Below are 14,540 nucleotides of genomic sequence, written 5' to 3'. Positions count from 1 at the left end.
CAACCTCTGCTTCCTGGGTTCAAGCAGTCCTCCCGCCTCACTGCAACCTCTGCTTCCTGGGTTCAAGCAGTCCTCCCGCCTCAGCCTCTCAAGTAGCTGGAATTACAAGCGTGCACCACCATGCCCGGCTAATTTTTGTAATTTTAGTAGAGAAGAGGTTTCACCATGTTGGCCAGGCGGGTCTTGAACTCCTGACCTCAAGTGATCTGCCCACCTCGGCCTCCCAAAGTGCTGGGATTACAGGCATAAGCAGCCATGCCCGGCCATTGTAAAACATTTACAGCATTTAAAAGAGGAGGTCATAAAAATTTGGATTTGTGGCCTTTCCTGAAAAAAATCAGCTCTAGCTACTTAACTCTGTGCCTACATGCTTTCAGTTTGCCACAGTTCCCATTTACACCCCTTTGTTCTATAGGTACTTGAGTGGCAACCCTGGAACAGCAAAATACCTAAGTTAGAAGCTCTTTCTCTGTGCCTCCTTAGCACCCTCTGATCCTTCATAGAGCCCAGCAAAAATCAACCATACTATAAGTATCCTTCACCTGCCTTGCAGCTAAAGGGAAGGGCAATGAAGGCAATGAAGGCAATGATGCTGTCCTTTCCACCCCATGTCCCAAGCTCCCAGAGCAGTGCTTGGTAAAAAAAAAAAAAAAGGGTACTTACTAAAATGTTGGCTGAATAAAAGGAAGACTTTGAAAAATTAAGTTATTTAGTACCCCTATGGTGTGAATAATTCTTTTTATTGGAATTTAATATACTTACAGAAAAAAATGTACATATCATAATTGTACACAGAGCTCAGTGAATTTTCACAAACTGAACACATCTGTAAACCACACCCAGATTGAGAAAGAGAACATGACAAACACCCCGCAAGTCTCCCTTGTGCCCTGTGCCAGGGGTGCCACCACCACCTCCTAGTCTGATGATGTACTAGGAGATTCACAGACTCAGCCTGTAATCATACTTATGGCTATGATTTACTACAGCAAAAGGCTAGGAAGCAAAATCAGCAAAGGAAAAAAGTGCATGGGCAAAGTTCAGGGAAACCAGGTGCAAGCCTCCCACGGTCCTCTCCCAGCAGAGTCACACAGGACACAATTCCTCCAGCAATCAGCTGTGACAACCCATACACACTGTTGTGTACAAGGGAAGCTCATTACAGACTCAGTGTTCAGGGCTCTGATTGGGAGCTGGTCACTTCATCCTCTGCCTAACACATATGAAAATCCAAGACTCGCAGAAGGAAGGCAGATGTCGGGCATAATCCACATTGTACAAACAGTTTAGGCACAGTGAACCACTCTTATCATTTAGGGATTAATGAGAACCCTCCTGAAATCCAAGCTTTCAGATGCCAGCCAAGGGCCAGCCTTGCAAACAGGCCTGCTTTCTCATCTCTTTTCACAGTCCATCTCCTTATTGAGGATTCTTTACAGCAAAATTATTATCAGTAGGACCCCATGCAAAAGGGTGAGACCAATCTGAAGTATGGACCTCAGTTCCTCCTGGTAGGGTCCTGGATTTAACCAGCTAAAATAAATCCCATTAACCATAAAGTCTATCTTAGAAATCCAGGTGGCTTCCTCCTTAATTCCTTTTTTTTGAGATGGAATCTTGCTGTCACCCAGGTTGGAGTGCAGTGGCGTGATCCTGGCTTACTGTAACCTCCACCTCCTGGGTTAAAGCGATTCTCCTGCTTCAGCCTCCCAAGTAGCTGGGACTACAGGTGCACACCACCACACCCAGCTAATTTTTTTATTTTTGTATTTTTACTAGAGACGGGGTTTCACCATGTTGGTCAGGCTGGTCTCAAACTCCTAACCTCAGGTGATCTGCCTGCCTCAGATTCCCCAAGTGCTGGGATTACAGGCATGAACCACTGTGCCCGGCCCTTAACTGCTGTCTGAAACTCTTTTTTTTTTTTTTAACCTGACCTGAGGCATCAATTCAGGCACAGTACAACTCTGCTCAGTAAATGGAAGCTAACGCAAATGCTTTCCAGGGCTGAGGGGATATCATGAGAGTCATGGTCATGTACAGAAGCATAGTCCCAGGGGCACAGGTGGTACCCCTGGAAACAAAGAATTTGCAATATTAGGGCACCTCAAGCAGGACATCCATTAGTCAAGCCGTACAGGTGAACAGACCTCCCACCAGGGGAGGTGTCCTGCCCTAGTGTTTCCAGTTCCATCTGAAAAGTTCCTGGAGTTCTTGGCTTCCAAGTGACTGCCTGAAGGCAGTGAGTCCCAAACAGTTTTGCTTGTTCAGGATACAAGTTGATTCATCTCATGAGCATGGATGACATTTGTGGGAGATCTTCATGGAAAGCATGGGAGCTGGACCCACTCTGTTGTCAGTCTGAACTCAAAGCACTCACAGCACATGGAAAGGCAGCAAGCACTGGGAATTTTCCTTCAGCAAGAGGAGGCTTCTAGGAATCAAGCCTCCCCAGGTGCCAGGCTTTAATTATTTTCTCTAATGTTACAAAAACAGTCGTGCCCTGTTCAGCAATCATAACATTGCATTTTTTCAACCATCTCTTTCTCTCAGCCAGGCCTTTCCTCTGGAGGGTTTGTATGTAAGAGGCACAAAAGCATTTTTGTAGATAAACTTTTTTGTTTATTTATTTATTTATTTATTTATTTTTGAGATAGGGTCTGGCTCTGTTGCCCAGGCTGGAGTGCAGTGGCACGATTTTGGCTCACTGCAAATCTCCGCCTCCTGGGCTCAAGCCATCCTCCTACCCTCAGCCTCCTAAGTAGCTGGCACTACAGGTACATGCCATCATGCCCAGCTAATTTTTGCATTTTTTGTAGACATAGGGTTTCGCCATGTTGCCCAGACTGGTCTTGAACTCCTGAGCTCAAGCAATCTGCCCACCTCGGCCTCCTGAAGTGCTGGGATCATGTGTCCATCACTGTGCCTGGCCAACTTTTTTTTTTTTAATCATCATCCTAGAGTTCAAGTAGATAAATGTTTTTGTGCAACTTAACCAGAAAGACACATTCAGGAATTGGTAATGGTGTGTGGAGGGTTGAACTGTGTCCCCACAAAAATTCATGCTGAAGCCCTAATCACCTGTACCTCAAAATGTGAGTATATTTGGAGATAGGCCCTGAAGAAGTAACTAAGTTAAAATGGGATTGTTAGGATGGGCCCTAATCCAACCTGACTGGTATCTTTATTAAAAGAGACTATTAGGACACAGACACATAGACAGAGGGACCATACGAGAACACACTAAGAAGGCAGCCATCTGCAAGCCAAGCAGAGAGTCCTCAGAAGAATCCAAACCTGTCGACACCTTGTCCTGGACTTTCAGCCTCCAGAACTGCGGGAAAATAAGTTTCTATTGTGTAAGCCACTCGGTTTGTGGTACTTTGTTATGGTATCCTTAGCAAATGAATAAAGGATGAAACTCTGAATTTTTTTAAATTTCAAAATGTGTTTACATAATCTTCCACCCCTTTTGTCCTGATTATTCAATGAGCAGCCTAAAAAAAGCCTAATACCTTTCTGGGGACAGCTACATTTCAATAATCCACCTACCTTACTAAGCTGTGGGTGCTAGGAGAAAAGTGAGGGAAGTAGAGTCAGGCTGTCAGTCCACTGTTGCAAGCTGCAACTAATCCCAAAAGCTGAATGCAACAAGTCAACAGCAGTGAGAGAAACCCCAGAGAAGGTTCGAGTCTGGTCTGTCAAAAGCAGGAGGAAGGGTCACAGTCCTTGTGATGTGCTCTTCCCCATCTTGCAGCTTTTGGCAAATATTAGAAGTTAGGAATGCAATTAGCCTCTGTATTAGAGACAAACAGCCTATCAGCAACTTGATCTTAGATGGATTCCATTAAAGAATAAGCCCTTTTCAGCCAGGTTCCAGGATGTTTTCATAGTTTAGCACTCCACGGAGGGGGTCCTTAATCTCCAACGGCCCCAACGTCTAAGTCCTGGTCATTGAGCCTGTGTCTGCTTTCAGTTCAGCATAGCCCGCGTTGAGGCTCATGGCACACAGTAGCAGGTTTCAGCTTAGAGTCAGGGCCAGGCAATTAGGATCTGGGAATTTGAGATTCTGAACAAGCCAGCTGCTTTTCTTCAGCAGCAGTGAAGGCATGCTGCGTGGCCAGACAGCTGTGGTTCAAGTGACATGCAAGTCTGCCTTTTTATCTTGTTGGTCTTAGAATCCAATTAACCCACTCAAAAAAAACAATGCATATTAGACTAGACAATTATCAGCCTCTAAGGGTAGACATTTGATTTTGACAAGGGCTCATTAGCAATTTAACTGTATTTTCATTTTCCAAACAGATTGCTTCTCTTTACATGTTGTCTCCTTCTTTCCAGAGGCTCCAACAGGCATGAATCACAGCAAAAATCATCAGTTACAGGCCTGTTCTGGTTCCAATATCCGAAGAATTTAAATTCCAACCCATCCACTAGGGGCAAAAAACTAGAAAGCTGAATCCCACTAACACCTTTCGTATTTTATTTTTGAGAAGCTTTATTTGATTGGGGTGATTCCTCTAACATTTATGAAATTAACAAGCATAAAACTTTGTTTTTAAGAGATGAGTAGCTGGGACTACAGGCGCATGCCACTGTGTCCGGCTAAGGTATGTTTTTTAAGCAATGAAATCAACCAGTAAAAACAAGTTTAAATATTTTTCATTCATACACTCAAGGCCTGCTGAGCACCCACTGCATGTATGTTTTACTCGTTCCATTAGAAATGTTTACTAAAAAATGGCCAGGCACAGTGGCTTATGACTGTAATCCCAGCACTTTGGGAGGCCAAGATCACTTGAGCCCAGGAGTTCAAGACTAGTCTGGGCAACATGGTAAGACTTAAAAAATGAACAAATACAAGAAAGTTAAAAAAAAAAAATAAATGAGGATGTATTAAAGAAAATGCTCCTAATTCTCTTATGTCTTTTCATAGCTGTTTCCACATTCTCATATTCCCTTCTAATCCTTGTCAACATGGAATTTGTTTTATACAGTTGCAATTATGGTCCATTAATACAATCTATTTGTATGTTACCAGTAACAATAATACTAACAGTGAACCCTTATTGAGCATTTACTATGCGCCACACACAGGGCTAAAAGTTTTAGAGATGATCTCATTTACCTTGGGTTATTCACCCAAGGTTTATGGCCAGCAGACGGCAAAGCCTGAATTCCAACTCAGCTCTGCTGACTCCCAAGAACATCCACCTGCACACTGCCTCTTGGGCCTTGTTTATCTGGCAAGTCCTAAACCCCAGACTCATTTGTTCACTTGCTTGCTTCCTCCCTCCTTACCAAAACACAGTATGATCTATCGGTTAAACTCACAGACTGAAATCTCTGGGTTCAAATGCCAGCTCCTCTCTCACTAGCTGTATGACCTTGGGAAAGTATTTAATCTCTCTGTGCCTCAATTTCCATGTTTATAAAATGGGGATAAAGTGCCCATTATAGTGCCCATTTCCTAGGATTCTATCCAGGAGATGATGTGCCTATTTCCTAAGGTTCTTGTAAGTACATTCTGCAAGGACAGCACTCCAAATAGTACAGGCACATGGTTTTGACACTTGTTTCTGTTATTATTGAAATAAAAAGAACCTGTACCTGTTCCCAGGAAGCTCAGAGTCTCTCACAGGCCTTTTCAGTTCCTGGGGCTCTCATATTTCCTCATTCTCCCAGACTCCTCTGACCCTACTCTTCCTCAGGCTCTTACTGCTCCTGTGGGAAATCAGAAAGAGCAGCCAGCAGACAACACCAACTGAGAAGAATGCAGCTGAAATGGCACAGGTCAGTACAGCCAAGAAACACCATGGGCTAATGTTCAGACCCACGGTCTGAAAGCCAGAGCGGGTGTGAATTTCACTCCCGTGTCTCTTTTCTTGGATGATTTTCATCTGCATGACCCATTTGCCCAATGCCCAGTGGTTGTGAAGATACAGAAAAGTCCAGGTACTGCTTTCAGGGAAGTAAGATGTCCTGTGCCAACTCTTCTCACTTCAGGGTCCAAGTCAGAGTGCACAAGGAAAGCAGGTGGGGCTGGCCCGCCAGCAAAAGCTTCAGGAGAGCAAAGGGTTGGCTGACTGGGCTGCAAGGGTAGCGTTCAGAGCCAGCTACCTTGGAGGCCAAGATACTGGAGGAGCTGCATAAAACATGAATTTTGCAGCCAAATAAGAACTGGCCTTGATTCCAGCTCAGCCATTTATTAGATGTATAACACTGGGCAAATTTACTTAACCTCTCTGAATAGCAGTTTCCTCTGCTGTAAAACAGGCTGTGAAAATCCCTACTTTTTTGACAGTTGGGAGGATTAAATGTTTGCACCCCATAGATAACAAAACAAGGAAGGGTGATTTCTCCATCTCTTCTTTGTGGTGGACTGATTATAAAGATCAAGATGTTTTTACTTTTAAATTTTAAAAATATGTAAGAATATTATGCCTTATACTCTAAGGGGTTTTGCTCAAGGTTTATCACTTCCTAATAAAAGTAGGTATAACTACCATTTATTGAGTGCTGACCCTGAGCCAGTACTTATGCTTTACAAGTATAAATGCATTTCAATCCTTATAATAACCCTATCCAACTTCCCCGTTTTACGGAAGAGAAACCTGAGGTTCCACGAAGTAAGATAACTTGCTCAAAGTCACAAGGCTAGCCAATGGCAGGCTGGGATTTGATCAGCCCAACTCTAGCACTCATGCTCCTCACCACTATGATGGCTCTCAAAATGGACCCCTCAGACCCTCTCTGTATTTTGATTCTTTGGCTTTCTCCCTCACTAAGCTGTGAGATCCCTATGGGCAAGAACTGGCTCCATCTCAGTCTCCACTGTATCCCCAGGACCTAGGCAGTGCTTGGCACCTAGTAGTGGCTTGGAGAGCATTTGTTAAATGAATAAATGAGTGATGGTGTCTCTTTTCTCTGTACAGGAAATGGTGAGGGGCCTACCTTCTTACCCCTAAATGCCAGCAAGCACATATTCTACTAAAAGCACAAGCCCATTGCTGGGGGGCTCTAGAAGGGTTTCAGTTATCATGTACTTAGGGGAACTGTAGAAGCTGGCAAGACATTTTGCTGAGACCGGTTCTGAAAAAAACAGGTCTTTGGACATGCTGTCCCAACACTGCCAGTATCATTTCAGGGGCCTTGCAGCTCCATAGAAGATCCTAGGAGACCAGTCAGCTGGATTTGACTACCTATAGTCACCATCCAGGTTGTCAGATGCCAATTTTTTTCAGGAGAATAGCTGAGGCTAGCCAGAATGTGGCTGGGCAGCACCCTCTAGGCTCTCACTGGATAGAACAGGATACGGAGAAAGGTCCCCTAGCCACCAAGACCTCTTCCTTATAGCTGAGAAACTTCCAAGGATATGTTAACTAGGAACAATGTTTGTCTGATTAATTTCAAGTATGCCAGATGGGTGAGTGACTAAGAAAGGAACTGTGGCCTCAGATCCTGAGTGAACTCGTTCATGCAGCAGTGACTAATACAGAAGCCACCACCAACCCCAAACAACCACAGGGTTCTGTGCAGCCATGTAAAACAGAATCAGTCAACAGGAGGCTCACAGGACAATCATTCACCTTTGTTCCCTGCACCAGGGGTCCTGCAATCTGAGACTTATCTGGAGCTGGAGTAAGGTCTGAGGCATGCTGGTGGGGTATGTGAGGGTGGGGTGTGAGGGTGGTCGCATCCAGGCAATCATTCTATTAAGGATGTGCCAGATGACCCACAGACTCAGGCCTGACTCCTCAGGAGCTCACAGCTAGTGGGGGTTCAGACAAGAACACAGGTACATAACTAAAACTCTATTGATAAGGCCCCCTCGGTAAGGTGCTATGGGCATCATAAGGAAGCAGTTCCATGGCCCAGTCAGCTCATCTGGAGGAAAAAAATAAAATAAAAAGGAAGCAGTTCCAGACAGAAGACCATCTCCAAATGGTTCTTTATTGAACACCCACTTTGGCTAGGCAGTATTCTCCCCCTGCCCTCTAATCCAGGCTCAGGTACCCCCAGTGGAGTATCCTCAGAAGGTACCTCCCAAGACCAGGAGTAATGAGAGACTGGGCAGAGGGTTAAGGGACAGCAGGGAGAGGGAGGAAAATGAAGACACCAGGGAAAGAAGAGAGGCCTGAACTGGACAGCTGATGCTTTTTCCTGCCCAGTACCCATTCGTCCCTTCTTCAGGTAATATCATCTGCCACAACCACCAGCACCAACTTTCAGTCTCTGTGGGTACATGCCAGGCCTGTCCATTTGGTGTATTCCATCTTCCTGGCTACAATGATGACTTGAGGCTGGATACCTTCCTCGTCTGGACCAATGAGAACCAAATCCAGCAGTTCTGTCAGCAAAGGGGAGCTCTTTTTATCAAAAACTGGTGCTGTGGGGCCGGCCACACTGTGAAGCCCGAGAATAAAGCCAACTCAAATGAAAGCAGAGCTGAGAGCCAAAGAGACAGATCCCAGTTTGGAGTCCTGGGATGCAGCCTGAAGCCCAATCTAGCCCATCCTTTTCAGCTATATGAGCCATAAATTCTTTCTGCCCCAAGTGAACTGGAAAGAGTCCCAACCAAGGTCCTTCCCATTTGGCTGTTCTGGAAGTATTCTGAGGATAAGGAGATTTTCTTCTCTAGGGTTATAAAAGTAATTATGTGGTGACAGGCTGTTCCTAGATCCCTGGGGTGAGAGCCACCATGGAGACAGAGTCCAGCTCGCCTTTCCTAGGATACACACTCACTACTGTCAACACATCTTCGAATACATCAGCACATAATTATAAACTCCTATTGTTTGTAGTAGCTATTGTTTTCGTCTTCCCACCATTTTGTTTTGGATGAAGAAAAGGTCATGACCCAGACTGGATTAATCATGTGGCCAAACACGCATGGCCATAGTGACTGACCCAAGAGGACATGGAACTCACAACAAACTATTGAGAACTTTGGGAATTTCCAAATTAGAACTGGAAGGGAAGAAACCTTTCATTCAGAGCCCCCAAGCTGGGAGGATGTAGGTCTGGAGCTGTCAGCTGTCATGGCCCTAAATGCATGGAGAAGCTATTTATTTTGGTGGTTTTAATGTATAAACATTTAAAAAATGACAAACTAGAAAGGAATTCTAGATGGAACTAGTGGCAATGATTACATACAGCTATTCTGTTTTGCAACCCCCACAATTGGATATTAGGTCAGGATAGCTCTTGCTAAATTCTAACCTTCAAGACTGAACTCTTCTGCCCTATTCACTTGCGGATCAGAGCATTAAGCAAAGACAACCTGCTTAGCCTCTAACTTCTAAATCTTCTTTCTAAGCTAAGAGGTCAGAGCAGAACCAGGAAAGATTGTGCTATCTGGTCAGGAGATGGTAAGAACAGCCCTAGCAACTTCATTTACTCCTGGGCTCTGTGCCCACAAACTGATTTTATGAGCCCTTCATGTATATATGCGAATGGACTCTGAGTACAGACATTTTGGTGTGAATTGTGGAGTTTATGGCAAATACAGGGTAGGTTGAATGGTTCTAGGCCAGGGAGCAAGAGTTCACAAATGCGGTGTCTTCAATGAAATAAGGTAAGTACCTTGAGACAAGGAGTAACTGCCTGACTAATGCATTCACATGAGAGACTCAAATCTAACACTTGGCAAAATTACAATCTGGGATGCTGAGGTCCCCACTTTTAGTAAAAGCCAAAGGCCCCAGGTCAAAATGCTAAAAAGTCTTTTACTAACTACCCTAGGACAGCTAAGGTCATTCTGGGAAGGAAAGAGAGAAACACTAATCACCCCTACCCTTAAGTTTTAAGAGCCAACAGGAATCTGGGCTCTGAAAAGTCACAAACACCTTTCCCAGGATTATGAACAATTGCCAACAACTGGCCAAATGTGTTAGCAGCAGAAAAGCTGGGCATTACCTGTGTGAGAGGCTCTCAGCATGGGTAGTGTATGGCCATGAGCAGCACACCAGCTACACAGCCTCCACACCGGAAGGATGCTGCTGCTCTGCAGATCCGTTTCAGGCAGGATCCAGCCATCCACAGGACCAAGGGGCTGGAGCGTTGGGAACAGATGATTCTGTGTTCCACAGATAATGGTACAAAGTGACTGTTCACAGATAAGGTGTAAGCACAGCATTTGAAGACAACTCCTCCAGATAGTCTGTCTGTTAGTAAATTCTTAAGAGGTTAGAGCCTTGACGATTGAGAAATTCTAAAGAAATTTTTTAAAAGGAGGAGGGTGGTAGATGTCAAACACAAGAGAGTTTTTTCTAGGTGCTGACTGGCTCACTTTGTCCTCAGGTTCATCTTAGAGCTCAAGCAGATTCAAGACATGAGGCAGAGATGCTAGACTTGTGTCAGCGGCAAAAACTTCTGGTAGTAGCTCTTGGTGACGTCAATCATCAGCTCCTGAGTGCACTCCGGGAGCTCCCCTGAGAAGAGTCCTGGGGAAAGAAAGACCCAGCTCTAACAAGCTTAAAGAAGTTACAAGAGATTAAGATGTTTCTCTGGCAATATCCCTCTCACTTCAGTCAGATGCATGTCTGACAATCACTTAAACAATTGCTGGGGCTGTTCTGGTCCAGCGCTTGCTAAGAACAGCTAAACTTTTTCACAGCAGGACCCCAATACGGAGAAATTACTAAACAAAAGTCTTTCCTTCCTCCTCTGCAAAAGCAGAGATGCATGACACGGTAGAATGGCCAAATGCCTCCCCAAAGAATCTGAATGATGATTCTGTTCATCTTAGAAACTCAGATTCAATGATCTGAGAGATGAGATTTATTTTTTAATTGGAAAAACAATTAAACCACCCAGTGGTAGGTATCATATACTGTCAAATCTCTCTGTTCATATCATTTTCCATCTGTGAATTTATGACATGCTTCTGTATATGCTACATGATTTCAGCTGTGTAAAACAACATGGAGAAGAAGATACTGTCTTGGGGTAGGGCTAAGGCAATGTGAGGTTTTCTTCTTCCTTCTGCTTTTCAGTGTTTTCCAAGTTTTCTGAGAGAAGTATGTATCACTTTTGTTTCCTCACGTTTTATAATTTGGAACTCCAGGCTCCTGATGGGCTTTACTTGTGAGTATTCTATCAGCCAAGGTCTGGAGATAATGTATTAATATTTGCCCCTCTAAGGTATCCTCAAGGTATTGCTGGTCTTAGACCATGCTTTATACTAACTTTTCAGTCTGGGAATTCCTGGGCCATGTGGAATGTATAAATTAAACTCATGACCAATGTGAGGGTAAGCCCAGCATTAAAATTCTCTAGACAGACTTTTTCTACCCAGAGCCTAGGCCAGGCAAGAAATGCTTTCCTGTACATTCCCTGTGTTGGCAGCAGATTTGTTTTACATCGACTTTTCCTTGAGAGGGAATCCTTTAAAGAGTTATCTGAGGATCTCTCTGTCATGTGTGGATCCAAAGCTTTATTTCCGTCCTGACATGAGTATCACCCCTAAAACCATTCTATGATGAAGACAGCATTAACCCGTGCAATCTCACAGCCTGGGCTTAGTTTCCTCTTTGTGTTTGGCCCTTCATAATTTCCTTATTTGCTGGTGAACCTAATTATGCATTTAAACAGTTTAAATGTTAGGTAGCATTTCCAGGTACTTCGTACAGGTGAATTTCTAAGTTAGCTCTATCAACATATTGCCAGAGATAGGAATTGTATGCATTACTCTTGTGATGGAAAATATAATTGAGTTTTAGGAAGTTAAAATAAATCAACACGCAAGGTTACCTGGGCAGCCTGAGAAGACAGTGAATGGTGGGACCACAGTTTCTGGAGGTAATACCGTGTTGTCAAGAATTTTGCAGCAGTCTTTCAACACACATCGGCGCCCCTGAAATTAAAATCTTGTTAATAGGAAATGGATCAGGAAATGGGAGTAAAAGTTGTCTAGTCTACTGTGTGAAAGGCTCCTTTCTATTTTCCCCATTCATGATATTATGTAATAGCAGTGACAAGAGGCTTGGTTGCAATTTCCTGCTTCAGGTGGTACCTGACGAGGAGGAGGCAGCAAGGTTGTGACAGTGTGTGTTTGTGTACATTTGCAGGGGAAGGCTGTATGCTAGAGACAGGACAAAATGTCTCAGGCATTACAGACTGAATTTCAGTCTTTCGTGAGCTCTGTTGAATTTTCCCTTTGATTTAGTGGACATTTGTGCTTTTGCTTGTCCAGCATCCATTCCCCTTTCTTCTGGTAATAGAACCTGTATTTTCCTTGGTAACCCTCCCATCCCCATCTCATCCATGTGCTTCACCCCACAGCCCACACACCAAACCCCAAGCCTGGACACAATAACAGGTGTTGGGGATCAGCATATGACCCCAATTAGTCTGATGGACCCCAACCTCAGGGTTTTTGCTGGGACTGCTGGGGAAAGCAGCACTTCCCACTGGGGTTTCCAGAGGACAGGCTGGAAGACTGGAATAGGCATCTTATTTCCATGAAGGAAGAACCTGTCTGAGAGTGAACCTCCCAGAGGAAAGCAGCACAGAGATGGAGACTAATTCTTACAACATGGGCTGAAGCCCTGAAGCCATTTGGCCATGACATTAGGATCTACTCCTGTAGTCTTGGTTTACATTCACCACCCATTCCACTCTGCACCCACCAGCTTAAGGTTGGTTGGTTGGTTTGCTCCTTTGTCGATTCAAACTGGAAAAATCCTGACAAATTCATTTGGATATGAAACTATTAGTTCACTTGTTCTCCGACAGGTGAGTGATAGTCATGTGGATGTTTGAACCTCATCCCAGACTTTAACCACTGTCACCACTTTTCAATTCTGCCATGATCCACTGCATTTGGAGAGCAAGAAATAAGGTCTGAGAGACTCATCTGTTTCATGGGCTAAGGGAAAAGTAGGGCTTCTGTGTACAGTTTACAGCTGTACCTCAGACTCCTTGCTGAGGAAATCAAAGTTTTGGTCATTTTTGACTGCATTTACATCAGGACCTGTTAGTTCACTGGTATCCTGGCTAGACAATCAGAAAATATACCTGACTGAGAGTGTGGAAATCTTTACAAATACCAGGACAATGCTAACCAGTCCAGATCTCAGATTTTAGCAAAGAACATGAAGACGACACTTTGATTTGGTTGTGTTTAAATTTTTCCCCACTATTAAACACTTAAATCATATGTTTTTCTAGGAAAAGGTAGATTGCTAAATGAACTTCTTATGAAAGCATGTGAATTTCCCAAGTGGCTCTGCATTTCCCAAGCGCTGATCTCTCTCCAGCGAAGTAGATAACAGCCCTGACAATACTTGACAACATCTTTAGCTCAAAAGCACATTATGACTATAGTTCTTCATTCTTCCTTGTAAAGTCCTCTTCCATGGGTTACCTGCTAGTGGCAATTTCAAAAATATGGCAACTAACTATCTTCCCTGGTGACCTCAAATTAACATAAACCCAAAGAATTCCTGTCATGACTAAGCTCCTACTAACTCAGATTAAGTTCATGAGGCACTGAGTAAAAGGAAACCCAACGGGCTACGTGAGGCATGATATAGTCCCATGGAGGGATCCACACACAAAGGGCCCTGGAAAAGAAGACTAGTTGATGGGATATTTTCACTGTGTATACCAGCCACCATGCAGCCTGAAGGCACCTGCTCTGTCCACTGGTTGGCCATTTTGCCCACTTAAGAGAAATAATGCTTAACTGGGTTTCAGAAGCTGTCTGGGTAAACTGATCAAACAAATTAAACATTCAAAATGTAGGTATTTCTTAGGCATAAATGTACTGGCAATAGCTGAGGAAGTAAAAGCTAAAACCACTTTTTTTGGGGGGTGGTGGTGGGGGGATGGAGTCTCACTCTGTTGCCCAGACTGGAGTGCAGTGGCATGATCTTGGCTCACTGCAACCTCCACCTCCTGGGTTCAAGCAATTCTCCTGTCTCAGCCTCCCAAGTAGCTGGGATTACAGGCACGCGCCACCACGGCTAGTTAATTTTTTTGTATTTTTAGTAGAGACAGGGTTTCACCATGTTGGCCAGGCTGGTCTTGAACTCCTGGCCTCAAGTGATCCTCCTGCCTCGGCCTCCCCAAGTGCTGGGATTACAGGCATGAGCCACTGCGCCCGGCCTGAAACTACTTCTTTAATCTTCCCTAGAGAGTTTTCCAAGGAGTTAACAACTGCAGCCGTGCTGCTAATACTACAGCTACCTATATATCCTGTGCAAGAAAGTTAGCATCTTGGAGCCTTGGTTTCCTCATCTGTGAAACAGAATGGAAAACCAATCTGCAGGGGGGTTGTCATAGAGAGAATAAATGTAAAACTCATAGTACAGCAACAGTGCCTATAAATATTGCTTGTTAAGCTTTTCCTTCAGGCATCTGGGCAATTCTGATGAACACCTCCATCTTCACATATCCAAACAGAAGTTAAGACCACCACATGGGATGTTATAGGAAGGATCTATGTGTCATGGGGACGGCTGGACTAAAAGAGTTACTTCCAGTGTTGAAGTTCTAGAATTCTAAAAGAATCTCTCCTGAGATTGAGTATTTGT

The 14,540-nt window shown here is 44.1% G+C and overlaps 1 protein-coding gene across 5 annotated transcripts in view; it reads right to left on the bottom strand.

The window, feature by feature from the left end:
- Positions 1 to 1,753: 1,753 nt before the first annotated feature.
- DCTN5 (dynactin subunit 5) overlaps positions 1,754 to 14,540 on the bottom strand; it is a 35,272-nt gene continuing 22,485 nt past the window's right edge. For 3 of the 5 annotated variants that reach the window (XM_015433456.4, XM_074028159.1, XM_074028160.1), the window contains 2 exons: positions 11,755 to 11,857; positions 7,934 to 10,445 (listed from right to left, as the gene is read on the bottom strand). In XM_015433456.4, the coding sequence (XP_015288942.1) occupies positions 10,348 to 10,445; positions 11,755 to 11,857 (201 nt within the window). In that variant the 3' untranslated portion in view covers positions 7,934 to 10,347. Of the gene's footprint in view, positions 5,725 to 7,933; positions 10,446 to 11,754; positions 11,858 to 14,540 lie in introns of those variants that run through there. The other 2 variants (XR_012429465.1, XR_012429464.1) reach the window with 2 other exon arrangements.

This window comes from Macaca fascicularis, chromosome 20 (assembly GCF_037993035.2).
Source record: "Macaca fascicularis isolate 582-1 chromosome 20, T2T-MFA8v1.1".
Taxonomy (NCBI): Eukaryota; Metazoa; Chordata; class Mammalia; order Primates; family Cercopithecidae; genus Macaca; species Macaca fascicularis.
The sequence above is the reverse complement of the archived record's forward strand: the minus strand, read 5'-3'. Positions and strand labels throughout refer to the sequence as shown.